General features: G+C 35.0%; 2 protein-coding genes and 1 pseudogene across 2 annotated transcripts in view; all 3 read right to left on the reverse strand.

Moving 5' to 3' along the window:
- The window catches only part of LOC129010826 (taste receptor type 2 member 43), a 68,722-nt gene that overhangs the window by 28,487 nt on the left and 15,764 nt on the right, over positions 1-24,471 (reverse strand). The window lies entirely within an intron of this gene.
- LOC134740356 (taste receptor type 2 member 64-like) overlaps positions 725-24,471 on the reverse strand; it is a 39,511-nt pseudogene continuing 15,764 nt past the window's right edge.
- LOC129010823 (taste receptor type 2 member 45) lies at positions 15,425-18,587 on the reverse strand. Its single transcript, XM_054445355.2, has one exon. It carries the CDS (start codon positions 16,852-16,854, stop codon positions 15,925-15,927), a length of 930 nt encoding a protein of 309 aa, XP_054301330.1. The 5' UTR covers positions 16,855-18,587; the 3' UTR covers positions 15,425-15,924.

The raw sequence follows: 24,471 nt of genomic DNA on the forward strand, positions 1-24,471 counted from the left end.
GGCTGTTAGATCCTGTGAGTCAAGAGAAAGCAAGACAGCTATTACCTCTCTTTTTATGCTGATTACATAGTACTAGGGGAGATGTATGATAAACAAAATGTATGTGTGTGTATATATATATATATATATGTATCTCAGATGAGGAGTTGACTTATTTTAAGGTTGAGATAACAATGTTAAAATTTCATAACACCAAGAATGAATATAATCACACAGAATTTAGCTGTTCAACAAGGCTGTAGATTACCTTCTTATAATAGAACTTGGTATCAATGGATACATCAGCACACTTTGTATCATTTCACCATTTACATCATTATAATAAAACATGTCATTAATATATTTCCTATCATCAATATATAGATTTCTTTTATTTATTTATTATTATTATACTTTAGGTTTTATGGTACATGTGCGCAATGTGCAGGTTAGTTACATATGTATACATGTGCCATGCTGGTGCGCTGCACCCACTAACTCGTCATCTAGCATTAGGTATATCTCCCAATGCTATCCCTCCCCCCTCCCCCCACCCCAGTCCCCAGAGTGTGATGTTCCCCTTCCTGTGTCCATGTGTTCTCATTGTTCCATTCCCACCTATGAGTGAGAATATGTGGTGTTTGGTTTTTTGTTCTTGCGATAGTTTACTGAGAACAATGATTTCCAATTTCATCCATGTCCCTACAAACGACATGAACTCATCATTTTTAATGGCTGCATAGTATTCCATGGTGTATATGTGCCACATTTGCTTAATCCAGTCTATCATTGTTGGACATTTGGGTTGGTTCCAAGTCTTTGCTATTGTGAATAATGCCACAATAAACATACGTGTGCATGTGTCTTTATAGCAGCATGATTTATAGTCCTTTGGGTATATACCCAGTAATGGGATGGCTGGGTCAAATGGAATTTCTAGTTCTAGATCCCTGAGGAATCGCCACACTGACTTCCACAAGGGTTGAACTAGTTTACAGTCCCACCAACAGTGTAAAAGTGTTCCTATTTCTCCACATCCTCTCCAGCACCTGTTGTTTCCTGACTTTTTAATGATTGCCATTCTAACTGGTGTGAGATGGTATCTCATTGTGGTTTTGATTTGCATTTCTCTGATGGCCAGTGATGGTGAGCATTTTTTCATGTGTTTTTTGGCTGCATAAATGTCTTCTTTTGAGAAGTGTCTGTTCATGTCCTTTGCCCACTTTTTGATGGGGTTGTTTGTTTTTTTCTTGTAAATTTGTTTGAGTTTATTGTAGATTTTGGATATTAGCCCTTTGTCAGATGAGTAGGTTGCAAAAATTTTCTCCCATTTTGTAGGCTCCACCTCTAGGGGCAGGGCACAGACAATATATAGATTTCACAGGCAATTTTTAACATTTGAAGAAAGTTTCATTCGATTATCATCTATAGTTTCTACACCCTCTTTATGTCAGGCTTTTTTTTTAAAGAAAAGGAATATTTGAGTTTTTTCGAGGAATATTAGGAATGGGAGACAAAGAAGAATATTGGAAATTCAGAGGCTCAGAGGTTGCTAAGCAAAGTAAATGGAAATACTTGACATCAGATGTCAACTTCAAAAAAGGTTTTCTTTAATTCAAAAAGTGGAAGAAATGATTTTTCTAACTACACTTAAAAAATTATAACAGCACTGAAATGATCATGGTCTTGTTTCTTCATTCCTATTATAGAAATGATTTTTTTCTAAGCTATTCACATACTGGTATTAAATCTAGTATTCTTTAGTAAGGTTTTTGTTATACATATACAAAATTTGCCTTCCCAAAGGCAAATACATATACTCTACATATGTTTGTCACTGAAATTTTATTGTGTACATCATTATCTAACAAAAATTCTATTTGCCTTATACTAAAAGTAAAGTAAGAATTCATAATGAAATAAAGCCTACTACAAAGATACAGTCTCATCATTGATTTAGAATTGAATGTCTTTACCATCCAGAAAATGAGAGGTTCAAACAATGATAGTTAAGTACATGTATGTGGTACAAATTACAATGGAAAACAGCAATGATTTTCTGATAAAAGCTGTAATTTCTTAATTACAAACAGAGATAATAAATTCTTCAAATGAAATATCATACAATGAACTATCATAAAATACACATACATTATATATGTGAAATATACTAGGCTTCATAATTTATGGTCAATGTTATTCACACACATGCACACACATACACCCATACATATTTTATATATACATAAATTTTATACATATATTATATATATAAATTTTATATATATATATAAAAGACTATCCTAGGAATCTGTTTTGGAATTACTCAAATACATACACTACAACAAACTGATAGAAATATAAAATGTTCTAGACACCATCAGTTTCTTTTCTGCTAAAAGACACACCATGCTCACCTTGTGAATCTATGGAGTTGAGGGTTTCTGTTATTTCACTCAGAATGTCACCTGACACAAAATAGAAAGAGAGGTCTGTTTTAGCTTCCTACTTCTCATAATCAGGATGAATGAGTGGAATGAAGGATACATGATTGCAAGAGTTTCGTAAAGCAGGAATACAAGATTGCTCTGCTGTGTCCTAGGATTCCAAGTTGATGTGATTAGACACAGAAAGTAAATGGCAAATAACATAAGGAAAGAGATAACCGTTTGCAAAGGTTTTATATGGTCCTTGGTGTTGAGATCTTGAGATCCTTTGCCATGGAGCTGCAACATCTTGAGATGTTTACATGGAGAACAGACTAACAGCAGAAAAGATATTAGAGTCAGAATGAATGGTGTAAAGTTTGCTAGCATGGTTACAGTCATGTTTGAAAGGTGTATTGCATTCCTCAATTTGATCTTCCAAGTCACATTTCCTTCATATTCTTTTGTCCACACACTCTCATCCATGGTTACCACAGCAAGATTACAAATCAAAAATACCAAGGACCCCAACAGTATCACAAGAAGAACACTCTTAATTCTCTTCTTTAGTTGGAGAAAAATAAAATTGGAGAAATTGGCAATCTTGAGCAAATAAAATATGCTGAGGCTCGTAGCAAGCTATATGCTGAAATGATTGATTATTGCCAATACATTAGAAGGAACAATTCTTACTTCTAAACTATATAAAGCTGAATTAAACACAGTTGCATGCCAATGTAATGATATGATCAGAGTAAACCAATTCTGGAGAACGCCAGAGCAGTGACAATTTGGTCAGTTGAGGAGATCTTTTGTGTCTTAACCCAGTCATTGACATTAACTAGAGCTATGAAGCCACTGGCAACATTTCGGAGAACAAATGCAAACACTACCAGAATTGATAAAATGATGAGCAGAGCACATATCATGTTTGAACAGACAAAAAAAAAAAAAAGAAAAAATGCAGGCTTAATAACACTGGTTGTGATTCCCTTAATATCCAGACATTAACTTCGATAAACACTTGATTTCTAAATGTGCAATAACATTTTCTGCCTTTAAATTCTCTGACTAATGTCAACAGAAAAGCACCAGCATATGCTAATGGATGAACTCAAAGCCGTCTTTAGAGAAAATATTATTAATCTCAAAACAGCTGAAACTCATTCCTCTTTATAGACTATCTGTCCTTGCTATATGTGGAAATGTTTTATGCTGATATTGAAGTGAAAAGTGAATTCTCATGTGTTAGTATGCAAATAAAGGCATATTCTTTTTCATTGTTTTGCAATTTTTTTCCTTATTTAACCTCTCCATAATTTGTATCCAGCATCTTCAGTTGTTACATAGGGAAATTTTAAAACCCAATACATATATCATACAGTAAATGTCTAAATTGTTAAAGGAGCTTGGCCATAAATAGGATCATACCAATATGGATTTATTTTTATGCCAGATTTAAATACCAGATTCTAAACCTTTTGTCAAAATCATCCAAGGTTATCTTGGAAAGTCCTGGGAGGCCAATACACCTCAAAATCTGGTTTCTGAAAACCAATACTTTTATATGACATTATTGTTAATAAGCTTCTAAACACATAGACACACATGCACTCACACCATTAGGGGATGGAAGGAATTATTTTCTTATTACTCACCAAATGGAAAACGAGTTTCCAGGAGGTCATCCAGGTAGAATTAGTACTATTTTCCTACTCAGCGTTGTTGGACAATGAATAATGTTTATCAAACATGTTTCTTATGCTTAGGTCTTTGGTAATTTTACATTCAAGTCTGTTTTTTGTTTAAATTTTAATTAAAATATTCAGCAATTTTGTAAATATTTCTAAGTACCCTACATTTTTGTCATATAATCCTGCAGTATCCTCCCACCACAAGCAGGGAGACTACCTTGAACTTGGATTCTGAATTCACTCCTGTAATTTGCTTCAGTCAACTGGAAAGTAGTAGTTTACACAGATATTTAAGACGGCTTCCATATTGGAGTTTCTTTCTCTTTTCCATTTACCATGAGGACATCATCTGGCTAGTACACTGTTCCCAGAAGGAGTGAGAAACTAATGGAGTCAGAATGCCACTGCCTTATCTAGCCTAAATCAGGCAAACTAGCTTCAAGATGCAGTACATGGCCCATCTCCAATCACCAGAGCTCTCCACCAAACCTAACTTAGAAAAATGAAATCCAAAGACTTATGAGACACAAATATATAAGGCAGTTTTGGAGGGTTTTCTCTTGCAGAAAAACATAACTGACGTAGGTATTCTGCTAAACCAAGAGTGTGGGTAACATGTCCACCCTTGTTGTGTTAGGAATATAGGATCCAAGGGAAAAATACATGGAGAATGTCAAAGTTTTGTCATATGAAGTGGATAATTAAACCTAGAAGAAAAACCTATTGAAAAATGTGGGGTTGGCAGGTAACATCATGTCAAATTTCCAAAAGTTACAACTAAAATCAGAACATTTCTATTTAAAATCTCTTAGAGTTTTACATGAATGTATACAAATAGTGGATTTTTCCCTTCAGAGCAGAGTAATAATAATTTCATGGAACATTTCTCCTCATTAATAATTTTTGTATTATAACTAGACTGCACACTTAGAAATGGGCCAAAACAAAACTGGGAAACATAGTAGTGTGTCATAAATACTCATGTAACCATCATGTAGGGCAAGATATGGAAAATTGCTAAGAGCCTAGGTTTACCTCAATGCCACTTTCCAATCCCCTACACCTTTCTTCACATCTCCTGTGATAAGTGACATTCATAATTTATGATGATCTTTTTAAAATTTTCTTTATACTTTACCAACTAGGTATGTGACCCTAAACTCAATAGCTTCGTTTGGCCTGCTTTGAACTGTGTATAGGTGCAATCATATATGTTCTTATTTATGGCTTCCTGGAATCAACATTGTGTGTCTGAAATTTAACCCCATAGTTGCATGTACATGTGATTCATTTCTTTTCATTTCTCTATATTTTTCCATTTTACGATTTTACTGTGATTATTTATCCAACCTTATTTGATATATATTTGAGCAGCTTATTTTTTGAGCTATTATGAATAATGCTTCAATGACCTACATCATTTACTACAATTATTTTGCATATATATACCTGGGTGTAGAATTACAGGGTCCTTGATTATGTTGTTCAAATTATCCACACAGACATAGAAAAGCCCAAAACATAGTTTGACTAAATTTATTCCTGTCACCTTTATCTCCAGTCTCTTTATTGCCATTTGCATATATCTTATCAATTATACATTTAATCTAACAAGACAATATTTTTATACAGTCAACATTTATTTAGAATTACACGCTTATTTTTCATTGTCATTAATGTTTATTGCTCCTTGCATGTTCAACTTTGCATTTTCAGTCATTTTTATTTTCTCTGAAAAATATCATTTTCAATTTTTGTTTATGAAAGTCTACTACTCTTTGGAAATGCACTGAAGACATGTTTCCATTGAGTTCCTGCTTCCATATTTTCTGTTAAAATCAGGTTGTATTTAGAATGCAGTTCTTTTCAATGCACGACATACTCTATCTTCCACCTCTAGCTACTTTTCAGATTTTCTATTGGTCTTTGGTGTCCTGTATTATTTTATGTCAATTTGGTTTAATTTATCATGCTTGAAGTTTGAGATTACTAAAAATATATGGAGGAATACATTTTATCACTTTTGGAAAAATTCTTGCAACATTTCTCTTGCTTGACTTTCTCTCCTCTAATCTTACAGAACTCGAGAAGTATGTTAGGTGTTCTGACTGTAGCATCAATGTGTTACCCTTTAGCCTGGTATAGTTCCATCTGTTTCTCTCTATGCTTCATTCTGTGTAGCTATCTTCCAATTCACTAATTCTCTCTTCTACTGCATCTAACAGGCTAACTCTGTCTATTGGATTCTCAATACTGATAATTCATTTTTTCAGTCTTATTGTTTTAGTGTTCAGAATAATCTTTTATTGTCCTTCCATAAATCATTTTCTATAGGGAAACTCAACAAACTACTCTTAACACCATGTTATTTTTAAAAGTGTTTTAGATTTTGGGCTTTTTATGTTTTTTGTTTTAGTATGCTAGAAATGAAAATGGTAACAGTTTTCTTTTCCCAACACTTTGGTCAGAGAATAGAATAAAAAGTTTGTCTTGGAATTTACCTTCAATTTGAAAGAAACTGGAAATTAAGTTGATGTGAGTAGATGTTTTTGGATATTAGCTTGTCTGTTACTGGGTCCTCACCACAAACTCTGCCCACAGGGGAACTCAATGAGCAGCACTGGATCTCAAAATATCATGGCAATAGACAAAATATAGTTCATCTACCACAGCTACATTGCTGTATTCAATGAATTAATTTTCACTTTGCTTATGTTGTAGAAGTGGGGCTCTGTGCTTCTGAACCCCATCATTACCTAAATGAAATAGAGAAGATGTGGGGGAGGGCTTACTTCTCTTTGATTTATTTAGCCCTAAATTCCTCTCTTTGTAAATCAGAGCTTGATCATGAAATGGTTTATTTTTCTTACTAAGCAATTTTATTTATACTAAAATCAAAATCTTTTTTACAGTGTTCCTTGGTTTAGTTTAATGTCATCCATAATTGTTTTCTTAAGCAATGTATGTTAAACCACACTACACTTAGCTTTCTAAATCTAAATGTATTCATCATTACTTGAACTTTGCTGTTTACTAATGTAACTTTCCCACAATGATATCTCTTAGAAATTACATAGATGTTACCAAATTATGTATGTAAATATTTCAAAAATAAATCATTTCATAAGACACATGTAAATGTAGATGATGATAATAATGATGATGATGTCAGCTAAAAGGGAGAATGTTACTAAATAACTGTGATTTGGGTCTTCTTTTCAAAGTACTGGAGTTAAGGGTGATGGGAGAACACTCTTATTCTTCCTCATGGATTTACAATTTTTTTTTTCAGATGAAGTTTCTCCCTTGTCACCCAGGCTGGAGTTCAATGGCACAATCTCGGCTTGCAGAAACCTCTGCCTCCCTGATTCAATCAATTCTCCTGCCTCAGCCTCCCAAGTAGCTATGATTACAGGTGCCCACCACCCCACCCAGTTAATTTTTGTATTTTTAGTAGAGACAGGGTTTCACTATGTTGGCCAGGCTGGTCTGGAACTCCTGACCTCAGGGGATCCACTGCCATGGCCTCCTAGAGTGCTGGGATTACAGGCATGAGCCACTGTGCTTGGCACCATTCTTATATTATTCTCAGAATCAGGCCTTGACAAATATCCTCACATAGTATTTCATCAGGAATAACAAAAAGCCAACACATTTCCAATGATTTACTTGCTATTTTTTTCTTTCACCACATTCTAAAAATTATGGCAAAAGTGACCTCCAGCAAAGAATACTCTTTTTTTGGCTGTTTAGTTTTGGTCCAGTTTCATATGAACTTACACAAATACTCTGTGCAATTACAGAGTGAATAAGCTTCATTTCATCTTTTAATAGCATCATTACCAAGTTAAATTCTCTTGACTGCTTATTTACATTCTCAGCTACTGTCACAAAAGCTGGGTGTTTTTATTATAGCAGTCAAAGTAACTACACTAAATATGTTTTACGCCTTAATAAAATTATCTTTCTACTAATTTTTCTCTAATATTAAAAAAATTTCCAGTATCAAAATATTTTTCCTTACATATGTGTACACATGCATGGTATTATAATCTTTGAATGGTAAAAATATGTGTATAATTATTTCATTTAAAGATAAATTTAGAAAAATCATCCTATATATTTAATATCTATACTACTATAATTTATTGGAAATTCACTAATTTCTGCCACTTTGAAATATTGTTATCATAAATAATTAAATTGGAAATAAGAAAAAAATGTGTCCAGTAAAATATAGGTGCTCAAAATCTGATGTTTCAAAGTAAGAATAACATTAAGAATGTGGAGGTAGACTTCCTGCTTCTCTCTTCCTTTTTCTAATTAATTTAAAGAAAAGTTTAAAATTTTATCTTGGATTTGTTACTATCATAATGCTCTATTCTTTATTCAGCAAAAACTCTAATTACAATGATGTCTATAAGAATATGTTTGTTCAGTCTATTTTATATTCATTCATTTAGTATACGTTTCTACTTTTTAAATATTTTCATTATTGTGAAATATTTAATATTGTGAAAAATAACATATATATATAAAGTATATAAAGTAATGAGGCCTAATGTACAGTAAAGAAAAAAATTATAGCATTAAGAGTCATGATTCCACATCATGTTCATAAAGTAGAATTCACCAGCAATCCAGACACTCTCCATATTTGCCTTCTTGTTGATAACATTTCCCTTTTGTTTCCTCCATCCCTACTATCCCAATTGTTAGGATAATCACTCATATGTCTCACTTTAGAATTTCACCACCAGTGTAATAAATTTCAATTTATTAAAAATACACTTTTGTAAACTTTATATAAATGGAATTATACTGAATCATTTTTTCAAACTTAATAATTCCTCTCATATCCATGTAGTTCAAATTTCTTCATTTTTCTTTTTATTTATATTCTTTGTAAACATGTCACTCTAGCTGGTTCTGTTAGGACAACTAAGCTCCTCTTTAAAGACTCAACTTTCCAGCCATAAGTTGTAAATGTTGTAAATGAATCCTACCTCCCACCCCTCCTTCTTTTTGCAAAACGTGCGTTTACCCTATTTGGAAAAGTTTAAGTCTAAGCCATTAAGGATCATCTTAGATTGTGCAATCCAACCCCAGCCAGTAAGGGAAGGACACAGAAACAGGAACTGTGTTAGGATTAAAAACTCCTTCCCTCCTTTGTTAGGTGTGCTCTTCTCTTGGGATTGTAACAGGTGCAAGCAGCATCCTTCTGTCGACGTAAAGGTGCCTTGCTGAGAAATTTTCTGTCCAAGTGCAGGTTTCTCTTGGCTACTCTGAGCACATGTCTCCAACAGTTCATTTTGATTGCTGTATAGTATTCTATTGTACAAGTATGCCATAATTTACTTATCCATTTTATCACTGATGGACATTTGAGAGACTTCTCAACTTTAGCTGTTAAAACTCAGTGATATGCATGTGTGTGCACATGTATTCTGATAAGAGTGCAAATACTGGATGTTCACTTGTGATCCATCATCTTAATCAGATAATGCCATACTCAGACAAAGTAATTTTTCTGATATACAATTCTAGGAGAAATGTATGAAAATTCCCATTGCTTCATATGCTTTCCAAAATCAGTAACATCAGACTAATTTTTACACTTTTTTATCCATATGAAACATTATAAACCTAACATTTTTGAAGCCTTTTTCTATTATAGTTCAGAATGTATACTTAATTCAAAAATTATTACTCTTTTTAAATGCTATGACCATGATTTCATGCACATTTATTAATAATGAATTATATATTTCATGTTTATTTATTCATATTTCTTTATTAGTTTTTCTAATATTTTTTCTTAAAGATTTAAATACTCTTTTGTTATGAACAGGCATAACTATGCTAGACATATTTCCTTTAACCAAACATTATGTCAAATGACTTTGAGAAATATGATTAGTTAACAGCATACTGTAAGGCAAATTTCAGCATTGTTTAACAACTCCTTAAAAGGATTCAAAGAAAATAATAGGTTGAAATATCGAAATAGTCTATAAGTGTAATGTAGGTGCCCATGGGAAAATACAAATTCTACCATTAATGTTATGGAAAAAAATGATGAGTAGTGAACAAACCATGTCCGATTTTTTTTTAGGGCAGGACTAATATCAATGGGCAAGATTCCCTTTAAGATCCTGACCTTAATTCCTATGTGCACCTTATTTCTGGTTGTGCAGTAATGTTCCTGTTCCTTTTTAGTTATCTGACTAATGTCAAGCAGGAAAGCACCGGAGCATACTATTGAATGAGTTCAAGGCTCTCTTAATGGACAACATGATAATTTCCAAAACAGCTCAAATTAACACCTATTCAAATACTATGTCCTTGTTATAAGATAAAAATGTTCATACTGATGTTGATGTGAAAGCTGAATTCTCATTTGCTAGCATGCAAATCAAGTCATATTCTTATTCATCATTTTGCAATTTTTTTCCTTGTTTAACCTCTCCATAATTTGCATTCAGCAATGTCAGTTGTTAAGGGAAATTTTCCAACCTAATACATAAATCATACATCAGATGCCTACACTGTTATATGTAGCTTGGTCAAAACTAGAATCATGACCACTGTTGATTCATTTTTTCAATGCCAGATTTATGGAGAGTGAATCCCAACTTTTCCTACCAAAAGCATCCAAGGTTTTCTTCGGAAGCCCAGGAAGGCCAATATTCCTTAAAATCTGGTTGCTGCCAACTAATAATTTTGTATAACTTATTGTTAACAAGCTCATTAACATAAGCACTTTCACATGCACACATATACACCCTCACGGTGGGGAAAAATTGTTGTCCTATAATTTCTAAAATGAAAAAGTAATTAATTTTCTTACTCAGGCTTTTCAGCCCATTTTCAATGTTTATCAAACTTAATCTCTCATGCTTAGGCCTTTGACTAAGTTATTCTCTTGAGTCTAATACTTAAATCTTAGTTATTTAATTAAAATACTCAGAAATTTTATAACTATTCCTTGGACACTTAAAAAACATGTTTTCCATTGAAGAATCTACACTTCTCTATGTATGAATATCCAGCTTTATTTTTCCCTATTTATCTTTGATTACTAAATGGTTTAAGATGAACAGATATTAAATTCAGTCTCCAATCTTGGATTTTATATCTTTTCAGTTTTTACACTATAATGGTTTCTAAGAGGGGATCTTCGAGTCAGACTACAAAGACAGGAAACCAGATTCCCTGCTTCATATAGATATGATGTGAGACTCCATTTTACAACTACTGCCTGCCTCAGTATAATTACCTATAAAAAGCAGATGATAGGCTGGGCACAGTGGCTTAGGCCTGTAATTCCAGCACTTTGGGAGGCTGAGGCAGGTGGATCACCTGAGGTCAGGAGTTAGAAAACAGCATGGCCAACATGGTGAGACCCTGTCTCCACTAAAAATACAAAAATTTGCCAGGTGTGGTCGTGCATGCCTATAATCCTAGGTACTCAGTTGGCTGCGGCAGGAGAATCATTGAATCCAGGAGACGGAGGTTGTAACTGGGCGAGATCACACCACTGCACTGCAACGGGGAGACAGAGCAACACCCTGTCTCAAAAAAAAAAAAAAAAAAAAAAAATGAAAGGAGATGAAAATAAAACTGGCTTTGTTTAATTAGGAGTTAATATACCCTTTGTATAACTACTTTCCATTTTACCTGTTTGCTATAGGTGGAACCAAAGATTGTTAATTATTGATTTGATCCCTTTTTACTTGATATTTAAGATACCAGTGAGAACTTACACTTCTTTTTTTTTTCTTCCTCCAAGACAGAATCTCCCTCTGTTACCCAAGCTGGAGTACAGTGGCAGGATCAGTGGCAGGATCATAGCCCACTGCAGCCTGGAGCTCCTGGGCTCAAGCAATCCTCCTGCCTCAGCTTCCCAAGTATTTGGAACTATAGGCATGCACCACCCATGCCAGCTAATTTTTTAAATTTTTTGTAGAGATGGAGTTTCCATATGTTGCGAAGGGAACTCCTGCTCTCAAAGGATCCTCCCACCTTGGCCTCCCAAAGTGCTAGGACTACAGGCATGAGCCATCACATCCAGCCTGCAGTAGTGGGAGTTCTTGAAGGTCAGATGCTACCTAGAGCTTTGGCTCATGTCCATCCCAAGGTGGAGCTAATCAGTTTGTAGTTATTACCTCTTCCTGAATGTGTAATTGAAATGGATACGTATGGCAGCTGGCAGGACTCTCACATTCTTCCTGAACTGTAGAGTAAGGGACATTATTATAGCAGGACCAAGGGGAAGCCTCTGAAATTCTCCTCTACTGGCAACACAACGTATAAAATATAATAACCACATTCCCTAAGGAAGGGAACTGGTCACTGTCATGACAAAACACTTGAAAGTTACAGGGGATGGTAGTCCTTTCTATAACCCGATTCACTAAACCTATCTGGCCTCTACCAAAGCCAGATGGGTTATAGAACAAACGCAGACTACCATAAACTTAAATCAACACTCACAAATGCTTTCCAGGATGTGCTATCTTCACTAAGCAGAGCAGAACTTTTGATACTTTTTACAGGGCTCATGATTTGGTGAATATTTGTTAATCTACACCCATTATGAGGGAAAATCAAAACAATTTGGCTTCTATTGTAAGAATAATAGCACTGCTTCACTGTTGTATGTCAGGGTTATGTCACTTCTGTTCTCAGTTTAATTTACATTTTTTAAAACATCGTGCTAATTTAATATATTAGTAATATTACAGACCGGGCCCTGTGGCACATGACTGTAATCCCAGCACTTTTGGAGGCCAACACAGACAGATCACTTCAGCCCAGGAGTTTGAGACCAGCCTGGGTAACATGCTGAAATCCTAGCCCTACAGGAAACACCAAAATTAGCCAGGCAAGGTGTTGTGCCCCTGCAGTCCCAGCTGCTAGCAATGCGGAGGTGGGAGAATCACTTGAGCCCAGAAGGTTGAGGCTGTAATGAGCTGTGATCCTGCCACTGAACTCCAGCCTCAGGGATAGAATGAGACCCTGTTCAAAATAATAATAATAGCAATAATAATAAAATATTAGTTGGTACAATAATCAGGAAGTTGCAAGTTTATTAAATACAGTAAAATACCCTAATGTTGGATGGAAGTAAAATACCAGAAGAAAAGAAATAAACCTGAGAAGATTCAGGGACCTACAGCATAGGTGATGTTTTAAGGTGTGCAGTGTCCCTAGGCCACATGTCAAAACAATCTTTTTTTAAAGTAAATGGCATTTTGCTCTCTCTATGTACTTCCTATCACTACAAAAGAGATACAATGTTTTGGGGACCTATTGAGATTTTGGAGCCAACATATTCCACATTTGAAAATATTGCTCTGACTCATTAATAAAGTTTCCAAAGGCTACTGGTCTCAAGTGGAACCCAGAACAAAAGAGGGCTCTACAGCAGATACAGCCTCTGGTCCAAGCTGCTATGGCCACTGTGCCAGATGATCCAGCAGAATTCAAAACGGCTAGAGCATTGTTTCACATTTGTTCCTGTCTCAATTTCCACATGTCCCTGCCATTTTTGTCTTGAACTTGACTTCTAAATAAATGTCATCACTTTTATAACAGGTATTAATTAAAAACATTTTGGTCAAGTAGCTGGTTACTAACTCAATTTTTTGAAATAAAATGCCATTTTGTTTATATAATAATCAACTAGAAAATATCATAATACAAATATATAATTCACAATAAAAAAAATACTTATGCAAATAGACCAAAGTCTTTTATGTGCTTTTTAAAATATTGTCATAGGTGCCACCTAATTTTTTCTTTTTTTTTTTTTTGTCTGTCGCCCAGGCTGGAAGGCAGTGGCACGGTCTCGGCTCACTGCAAGCTCCGCCACCCATGTTCACGCCATTCTCCGGCCACAGCCTTCCGAGTAGCTGGGAATACAGATGCCCACCACCACTGCCAGCTAATTTTTTTGTATTTTTAGTGGAGATGGGGTTTCACCATATTAGCTGGGATGGTCTCGATATCCTGACCTCGTGATCCGCCCCCCTCAGCCTCCCAAGGTGCCATCTAATTTTCATGTTTTACCTTGTCTCCAATTCAGACACCTGATACAGCTGCATCAAGACTATATATCACTATATATATATAGTGTGACTATATATCACTATATATATATATATATAGTGTGACTATATATCACTATGTATATCACTAGTGTGATATTTCCCCTAAAATTGTAGAATAGCCAAACTTTTCCTCTGAGGAAGGATTCTGCTTGGATAAGCCTGTAACCTCAACCTGAGGCCAAAACAGAGGAATTCATGCAACTGCAGATTTTGTAATTTGTTTCCTTTTCATTGGTTTACCACATCAACTTATCCATTTTAGCCACCCATTTATTTGTTCATTAAAGTATCATTTTTGGCCATCTATTCTTGGTGCTGGGTTCTAGGTCCTGGGAGTCAACAGAAAGCAAAACAGACATGATCTCTTTCTTTACAGTTCTTACATTGTACTGAGGAAGATATATGATTAAAAAATTACATAAATCAGGTGTGGGGATGATTTATCTTAAGGTTTAAATAACATTAAATAACATTGTTAAAATTTTGTAACACCAAGAATTAATGCAGTCATATAGAATTTAGCTGTGAACAAGACTGTACATTTCTTTCTTATAACAGAACTTCCTGTTAATGAATATGTCAAAACACTTTCATCACTGACAACAAAATTACAATGTTAAGGCACATCCCGTAATTAATACATAGACTTCATAGATACTATTTTAACATTTACAAAAAGTTTCACTGAATTATTTTCCATAATTTCTATACTATTTTTACATTGATAGTTTTTTTTAGAAAAGAGAAGATTTGAGTTCTCTTACCTGAAGTTTAGAAGGAATTTTGTAAATGGAAGACGAGGATATAATTAGCAATTCAGGGGCTTAGAAGTGCGTGCCTTAGAAAAAAATACTAAAATAATTTACATCAGATCTCAACTTCAAAAACAGCTTTTCTTTAATTCAAAAGCTGGAAGAAATGACGTTTCTAACTGCATATGGAAAACAATAATAGCAATCAAGACCATGATCATGATATTTCATCCCTTTATTATCAAAGAGATTTTTTTCTAAGCTATTCACATACTTGTTTTAAATCTAGTATTGTTCAGTACTGATTATGGTAGACATAGATGAAATTTATTCTACCTATACTTATCACTCGAATTCTATAGTGTGCATTGTTTTCTAACAATAATTCTGTTTGCTTTTTACTAACCATAAAATAGGAATTCATAATGGAATAAAACCCCGAAGATACATCCACATTATTGATTTAGAATTGAATGACTTTACCATCCAACAAGATAGAGGTTCAAACAATGAATTCTAAGCACGCTGTGGTATATTTGTGTGGTTCAAATAACAATAGAAAACAGCAATATCTTTCCTGAGATAAGCTGTTAGTTCTTAATAATTATAAATAGACATTGTAAATTCTACAAATGAAATATAAAATACATGAATGAAATACACATGGCTTCATAATTCTGAGGAATTTTTGTCATATTTTGTATAATTTGGCAGTTCATATGAAAAAACAAAAAAGAGTATGTTATTGTCAATGTTCTTAAGTTTTTCATACACACATAAACACACACACACATACATACATTTTTTAGACTAACTTTAGGTTAAAGATTTATCTAGGTTTATGATTGGAAATTATTCATACACATACATTACAGAAAACACAGTAAGAAATATAAAATGTTTCATACACCACCAGTTCGTTTTCTGTTAGAAGACACACAATGACCCTCTTATGAATCTATGGAGATGAAGATTTCTGTCCTTTCACCCAGTACCTCACTTGCCACAAAACTGAAAGAAAAGTCTGCTTTAGCTTCTTGTTTCCCCAAATCAGGATGAACGGGTGGGCTGAAGAACAGCTGAATCCAATAGCTTGGCAGAACATGAAGACAGGTTTGTTTTCCAGATTCTTAAAACTCCAAACTGATATTATTACAGACACAAAGTAAATGGCACATAACAAGAGGAAGGAGATCACAGTTTGCAAAGCTTTTATGTGGACCTTGGTACTGGGATCTTGAGATCCTTTGCCACGGAGTTGCATCTTCTTGAGATGTTTACAGAGAGAACAGATTAACAGCAGAAAAGATATCAGGGTTACAGTAAAGGGTACTAAGTTTGCTAGCATGGTTACAGTCGCATCTGAAAGGTACATTGCACACCTCAATTTGATCTTCCAAGTCATGTTTCCTTCATATTCTTTTGTCCGTACAATCTGATTCATGTTTACCACAAAAAGATGACAAGCCAAAAATAGCAAAGGCCCCAACAGCATCACCAGAATAACACTCTTAACTCTCCTCTTTAAGCGAAGAAAAATAAGGTTGGAGAAATTGGCAATCTTGAGCAAATAAAATATGCTGAGGCTAGTAGCAAGCCAGTTGCTGAAATGGCCGGTTACCGCCCAGACATTATAAGCAGTAGTTCTTAATTCTACACTATAAAAAGCTGGATTCAACACAGTTGAATACCAATTTAATAATAACACCCAGAGCAAACCAACTCTGGAGACCGCCAGAGCGGTGACAATTTGGTCAGCAAAGGAGATCTTTTGTCTCTTTACCCACTCGGTGGAATTTACCAATGCTATGAAGCCATTAGCAAAATTTCCAATAACAAATATAACCACTACTAGAATGGAAAAAATGATGGGCAGAAAAGTTATCATGTCTGAACAGACAAAAAGAAATTTTTAAAATGCTGGTGTTGTATCCAGAGTTGGTTCCTGCAGGTGGGTTCGTGGTCTCGCTGACTTCAAGAATGGAGCCACTGACCTTTGCAGTCATGTTACAGCTCTTAAAGACGGCATGGACCCAAGGCTGAGCAGTAGCAAGGTTTCAGCTCTTAAAGACGCAGTGGACCCAAAGACTAAGTGGTAGCAAGGTTTATTTTTAAGAGCAAAAGGACAAAGCTCCCACAGCGTGGAAGGGGACCTGAGTGGGTTGTGCTGTGGGCTGGAATGGCCAGCTTTTATTCCCTTATTTGTCCCCTCCCATGTTCCATTTTTGTCCTATCAGAGTGCCCTTTTTTCAATCCTCCCTGCGATTGGCTACTTTTGGGATCCTGATGATTGGTGCATTTTACGGAGCACTGATTGGTGCATTTTACAAAGCGCTGTTTGGTGCCTTTTACAGAGCGCTGATTGGTGCATTTTACAATCCTCTGGCTAGCTAGAGTGCTGATTGGTGCATTTTTACAGACTGCTGATTGGTGCATTTTATAATCCCCATGCTACCTAAAGAGTGCTGATTGGTGCATCTTATAATCCCCATGCTACCTAAAGAGTGCTGATTGGTGCATTTTATAATCCCTATGCTACCTAAAGAGTGCTGATTGGTGCCTTTTACAGAGCACTGATTGGTGCATTTTACAATCCCCTTGCTAGCTACAGAATAGTTCTCCAAATCCCCACTTGACCCAGGAAGTCCAGCTGGCTTCACCTCTCAATGTAATATCACTGGTTGTGATTGTTTGAATATCCTGACCTTAAATTCTATATGCACCTAATTTGTAAATCTACTGGGTCATTCTTTTTACTTTTAAATGTTGTGACCAGTGTCAAGCCAGAAGTCACCATGGCATGTTAATTGATGAGTTCAATGATCTCTTTATGGAAAACATTCTTATTTTCAAACAACTCAAATTAACTCATTCATTCACTGTTTGTTCTTGTTACAGGCTGGAATTATTCATACAGAAATTGACCGGAAACATGAATCCTCATTTGCTAGTACACAAATAAGAACGTATTCTCTTTCAGAGTTTGCAATTTTTCTTTGTGTAACCTCTCCATCATTTGTCTTTAGCAACTTCAGTTGTTTGGGAAGTTTTATAACCCAATACATAGATCATATAGCAATGTCTAAAGTCTTAAAGGGAGCTTGTTCACAACTAAGATCATCACCAATATGGACTTTTTAAAATGCCAGATTTATATACACAGAATCCTAACTGCTTTTATCAAAAGCATCTAAGATTTTCTTGAGAACCACAGGCAGGCCAGTACTCCATAAGATCTGGTTGCTGCTAATACTTTTGTATAACTTCATTATTCACAAGCTCATAAATACGAACACAAATACATGCATGTGCACACCACTTATGAATGGAACAAATTATTTTCTCGTAATTTCCAAAATAAAAAATGAGTTTCCAAGAAGTTGTCCAGATGAAATTAGCCCTATTTTCCCGCTCAGAGTTTTCAGCCCATGAATAATGTTTATTTATCAAACATATCTCTAATTCTTAGGCCTTTGGTAAAGTTTCTCTCAAGTCTAATGTTTAAATATTTATTATTATATAAAATATGTAGCCATTTTATAAGAATTCCTGAGTACCCGACCCTTTGGTATATAATCTTGCAGTATCCTCCTATCACAGGAAGACTGACTACCTTTCCCCTGAACTGGGAGTTCAATCATTTAACTTACTTTGATAAACAGAAAATTACTACACTTTGCATAGAGATTTGAGATGGCTTCTATACTAAGGATTCTTACTCTTTCCATTTACCATGAGAATATCGCCTCGCAAGTACACTGTTTCCAGAAGGAGAATGAGAAACTAATGAAGTCAGATTGCCCCCACCTGATCCAGACTAAATTGGCCAAACTCTATCTCCAAGATGCCAAATTTGGCCCATCTCAAATCACCAGAGCCATCCATCAAACCCAGCTTAGAAAAATGAAATCCAGGCCAGGTGTGGGGGAGGCTGAGGAGGGCAGATCACGAGGTCAAGAGATTGAGACCATGCTGGCCAACATGGTGAAACCCCGTCTCTACTAAAAATACAAAAATTAGGTGGGCTCGGTGGAATGTGCCTGTAGTCCCATCTACTCAGGAGGGTGAGGCAGGAGAATCACTTGAACCCTGGAGGTGGAGGTTGCAGTGAGCCAAGATAGCGCCACTGCACTCCAGCCTGGGCAACAGAGTGAGACTCCATCTCAAAAAACAGAAAACACATACACACACAAATGAAATCCAAAGACATATGAGATATATATGTCTAATATTTTAGAGGGTTTTCTCCTGCAGAAAAACATAACTGATAAAAGAACTCTGCTAAACCAAGAGTGTGGGAAATATGTACAACCTTGTTGTGTCAGGAATTAAGGGCCAAAAAAAAATAGATGGGGAACGGCAAAGGTTTGTCCTGTGAGGTGGATAATTAAGGCTAGAAGAAATCCTTTGGAGAGATCTGCGCTTGGCAGATAACATCATCTCAAATTTCCTCATGATGCAACTAAATAAGAAAGTTCCCATTTCAACTATCTTAGAGTTGTATAAGAATGTATATACAACTAATTGATTTTTCCCTTCAGTATATAATGAGATGAGTAATAATAATTTCTATGAGACATTTCTCCTAATTAAAAACTTTAATATTAAAATTATAATGCACACTTAGAAATGAACCAAAACAAAAATGGGAAATACCGGAATGTATCATAAACAGTCAAGTAACCCTTATACAGGGCAAGAGATGGAACACCGAAAACAGGCTAAGTCCATCTCCATGCCACCCTCCTGACATGAAAATGGTAATGATTTTCTTCTTTTTGTAATACTTTGGTCAAAGAAGAGAATAAAGCAAGGTGTAGGCATCCTCCTGCAACTTGGAAGAAAATGGAAATTGATTTGATGTGAGGAGCTTTTTTTGGATAGTAGCTTGCCTGTTGTGGGGTCATCACCACAAACTCTCCTCACAGGGAAATTCAGTGAGCATCACTGGATCTCAAAATGTAATTTCAATTAATAAGACAAAGTATCTCCACCACAGCTCCACCATTCTATTCCATGATTTAAATTTTAAGCTGTTTTAATTAGCAGAAATCAACACTTCTTAGTTTTTAACAATCTTTAAAAGATCAAATAGTAAAACAGTACTTAAAAGTTTATCAAAAAATGACGGCATTCTCAGCAAACTATCACAAATGCTTTTTCTCATTCTTAGCTATGGTGACTAAATCTGGATTATTTTACTATAGAAGTCAAAGTAGCGTTATAGGTGCACAAACATACTCAAAGATCAGGCTAAATTATTTTCTATACCTTAAAAAATTTGCCTTTCTATGATTTTTTTCTCTAATGGAGAGCCAAAAAATTTATAGTAACAAAAAATTTTACCCAACACACCGGTGTACACAGGAATAGTATAGTGAAATTCAAATGCTAACAATTTATGAATATAAATATTTCATTTAGAGACACATTTTTAATAAATTTAATTTAATTATTTAATATCCATCGTACTATAATTTATTGTAAATTCCTGAATTTCTGACACTTTCAAATGTGTATCATAAATAATTAAATTGGAAATAAGAAAAAAGGTGTCTATCAATCATAGATATTCAAATTTTGATGTTTCAAATTCATATTAGCACTAAGAAGGTGGATTAACAATTCTTGCCTATCTCTTCTTTTGTGTGAATTAATTTAAGTAATGTTTTGGGCCAGGTGTGGTGGCTCACACCTGTAATCCCATCATTTGGGAGGCTGAGGCAAGTGGATTGCCTGAGCACAGGAGTTCAAGACCTGCCTGGGCAACATGGCAAAACCATGTCTCTACAAAAAAACAGAAAAAATTAGCAGGGCGTGGTGGTGCACGCCTGTTGTCCTAGCTACTCTGGAGGCTAAGATGGGAGAATCACTTGAGCCAAGGTGACAGAGGTTGCATTGAGCGAAGATTGTTCTTGTGCACCCCAGCCTGGACAACAGAGACAGATCCTGTCTCAAAATAAAAAAAGAAAAGTTTTAAATATTAACTTGGATTTCTTAGTACCATAATCCTCTATTCTTTCTTCAGCAAAAACTCTAATTACAATGATATCTATGAGAATATGCTGCATCACCCTAATTTTATACTTAGAAATGTACTTTATGTTTCTGCTTTAACATTTTTTATTGTGGAGCAAAACATACATATACAGAGTAATAACAACTAATAAACAGTAAGACAAAAAATTATAAGGTTAAAATTGATGTTACCATACCTTGGTAAGAAAATAGAATTTGCCATTGTATATTTAGAAAACCTAATCTTCTCTGCCCAAAATCTCCTTCAGCTGATAAGCAACTTCAGCAAAGTCTCAGGACACAAAATCCATGTGCAAAAATCACAAGCATTCCTATACACCAATAACAGACAAACAGAGAGCCAAATCATGAGTGAACTCCCATTCACAATTGCTTCAAAGAGAATAAAATACCTAGGAATCCAACTTACAAGGGATGTGAAGGAACTCTTCAAGAAGAACTACAAACCACTGCTCAATGAAATAAAAGAGGATACAAACAAATGGAAGAACTTTCCATGCTCATGGATAGGAAGAATCAATATCATGAAAATGAACATACTGCCCAAGGCAATTTATAGATTCAATGCCATGCCCATCAAGCTACCAATGACTTTCTTCACAGAATTGGAAAAAACTACTTTAAAGTTCATATGGAACCAAAAAAGAGCCCATGTAGCCAAGACAATCCTAAGCCAAAAGAACAAAGCTGGAGGCATCACGCTACCTGACTTCAAACTATACTAGAAGGCCACAGTAACCAAAACAGCATGGTACTGGTACCAAAACAGAGATATAGATCAATGGAACAGAACAGACCCCTCACAAATACTATGACACATCTACAACCATCTGATCTTTGGCAAACCTGACAAAAACAAGAAATGGGAAAAGGATTCCCTATTTAATAAATGGTGTGGAAAACTGGCTAGCCATATGTAGAAAGCTGAAACTGGATCCCTTCCTTACACCTTATACAAAAATTAATTCTGGATGGATTAAAGACTTAAATGTTGGACCTAAAACCATAAAAACCCTAGAAGTAAACCTAGGCAATACCATTCAGGACATAGGCATGGGCAAGGACTTCATGACTAAAACACCAAAAGCAATGGCAACAGAAGCCGAAATTGACAAATGGGATCTAATTAAAATAAAGAGCTTCTGCACAGCAAAAGAAACTACTGTCAGAGTGAACAGGCAACCTATAGAAGGAGAAAATTTTTACAATCTACCCATCTAACAAACGGCTAATATCCAGAATCTACAAAGAACTTAAACAAATTTACAAGAAAAAAATCAAACAACCCCATCAACAAGTGGGCAAAGGATATGAACAGACACTTCTCAAAAGAAGACATTTATGCAGCCAAAAGACACACGAAAAAATGCTCATCATCACTGGCCATCAGAGGAATGCAAATCAAAACCACAATGAGATACCATCTCACACCAGTTAGAATGGTGATCATTAAAAAGTCAGGAAACAACAGGTGCTACAGAGGATGTGGAGAAATAGGAACAATTTACACTATTGGTGAGACTGTAAACTAGTTCAAACATTGTGGAAGACAGTGTGGCGATTCCTCAAGGATCTAGAACTAGAAATACCATTTGACCCAGCCATCCCATTACTGGATATGTACCCAAAGGATTATAAATCATGCTGCTATAAAGACACATGCATACATATGTTTATTGCAGCACTAGTCACAATAGCAAAGACTTGGAACCAACCCAAATGCCCATCAATGAAAGACTGGATTAAGAAAATGTGGCACATATACACCATGGAATACTATGCAGCCATAAAAAATGATGGGTTCATGTCCCTTGTAGGGACGTGGATGAAGCTGGAAACCATCATTCTGAGCAAACTATCACAAGGACAGAAAACCAAACTCCATGTGTTCTCACTCATAGGTGGGAATTGAACAACGAGAACACTTGGATACAGAGTGGGGAACATCACACACTGGGGCCTGTTGTGGGGTGGGGGGAGGAGGAAGGGATAGCATTAGGAGATATACCTAATGTAAATGAGGAGTTAATGGGTGCAGCACACCAACAAGGTACATGTATCCATATATAACAAACCTGCACGTTGTGCACATGTACCCTAGAACTTAAAGTAAAATAAAAATAAATAAATAAATAAAATATTTAAAAAATGAACAAAATCCACGTGTTAAGCCATGGGACTATATTAAATGAATTCATACACAAATTTCTAAGCACACAATAAAGCTCAAGAATGTTAGTGGTATTACTGTTACTGTGGCTGTTTATTGTATTTTAACACAAAGAAATTCCTCAAATAAAATTGGTGTTAAGTCATTGTGAGGTGCTTCAATATGTAATATTTTCTTTCTGCAGTTCACTAGATTACTTTTTCTAGTAACCAGTTTCCTGGTTCTAATCATATAATCACACGTGTTTAGATAGGCTTGTACAACCTAACTAGGCTACCCTGTTGCTGTACCACCACCACCACTCCCCTATCCAACTTTATTGAGTGCTTTTGATGTGGACACTAGGATGTTCCAGATTCACTTTATTTAGATATTTGATTCAACGGTGACCAACACAGTCAAAGATACTTCACACAGATAAGATCCAAATGAAAGAGTAAAAAAAAAAGGAAGAAAATAGAATTTGCTAGCAATCCAGATACTCCCAATATATGTCTTCTTGTTGATATTTTCCTCCCTCCTGACTTTCCCAATTGTTATGATAATCACTCATGTGTTTCACTGTAGGGTTTTATCACCAATGTAATAAATTACAATGTATTAAAAATAATGTTTTTCAAACTTTACGTCGATGAGATTATAGTAAATGTATTTTTCCATCTTGATAATTCCTCTCACATCTGTGAGTATTATTATCTATGTAGCTCAAACTTGTTCATTTTCTTTGTTGTATTATTCTGTTGTAAACATGTCAGTCTTGTTTGTTAGTTTTGATCACTGTATAGTATTCCATTGTATAAGTATGCCACAATTTCTTTATCCATTTGGAGGACTAAGACATTTGGAGGACTTCTCAACTTTAGCTATTGAAACTCAGTGATATGCATGTGTATGTATATGTATTCTGATAAGAGTGTAAATACTTGATCTTAGGATATGATCCCTCATCTTAAGGAGATAATGCCATACTCAGCCAAAATGATGGCACAGATTTATAATTCTAGGAGTAGTGTATGAAAATTCCCATTGTGTCATATCCTTTCCAAAATAAATAATATTGGGCTAATATATACATTTTTGTATTTATATAAAATATTAAACAATATTTTCCAAGTCCTTTTCTATTCTTATTCAGAATGTATTTTTACTTCAATGAATTATATTAATCTTTTTCATTCTATGACTATTTCATATACACTTATTAATAATGCCTTATATATTATACATATTTATTTATATTTCATTATAAATTTGTCTAACCTTTTTTCTTCAAATTTCAAATACTCTTGTTATAAG

Source organism: Pongo pygmaeus, chromosome 10 (genome assembly GCF_028885625.2).
Source record: "Pongo pygmaeus isolate AG05252 chromosome 10, NHGRI_mPonPyg2-v2.0_pri, whole genome shotgun sequence".
Classification (NCBI taxonomy): Eukaryota; Metazoa; Chordata; class Mammalia; order Primates; family Hominidae; genus Pongo; species Pongo pygmaeus.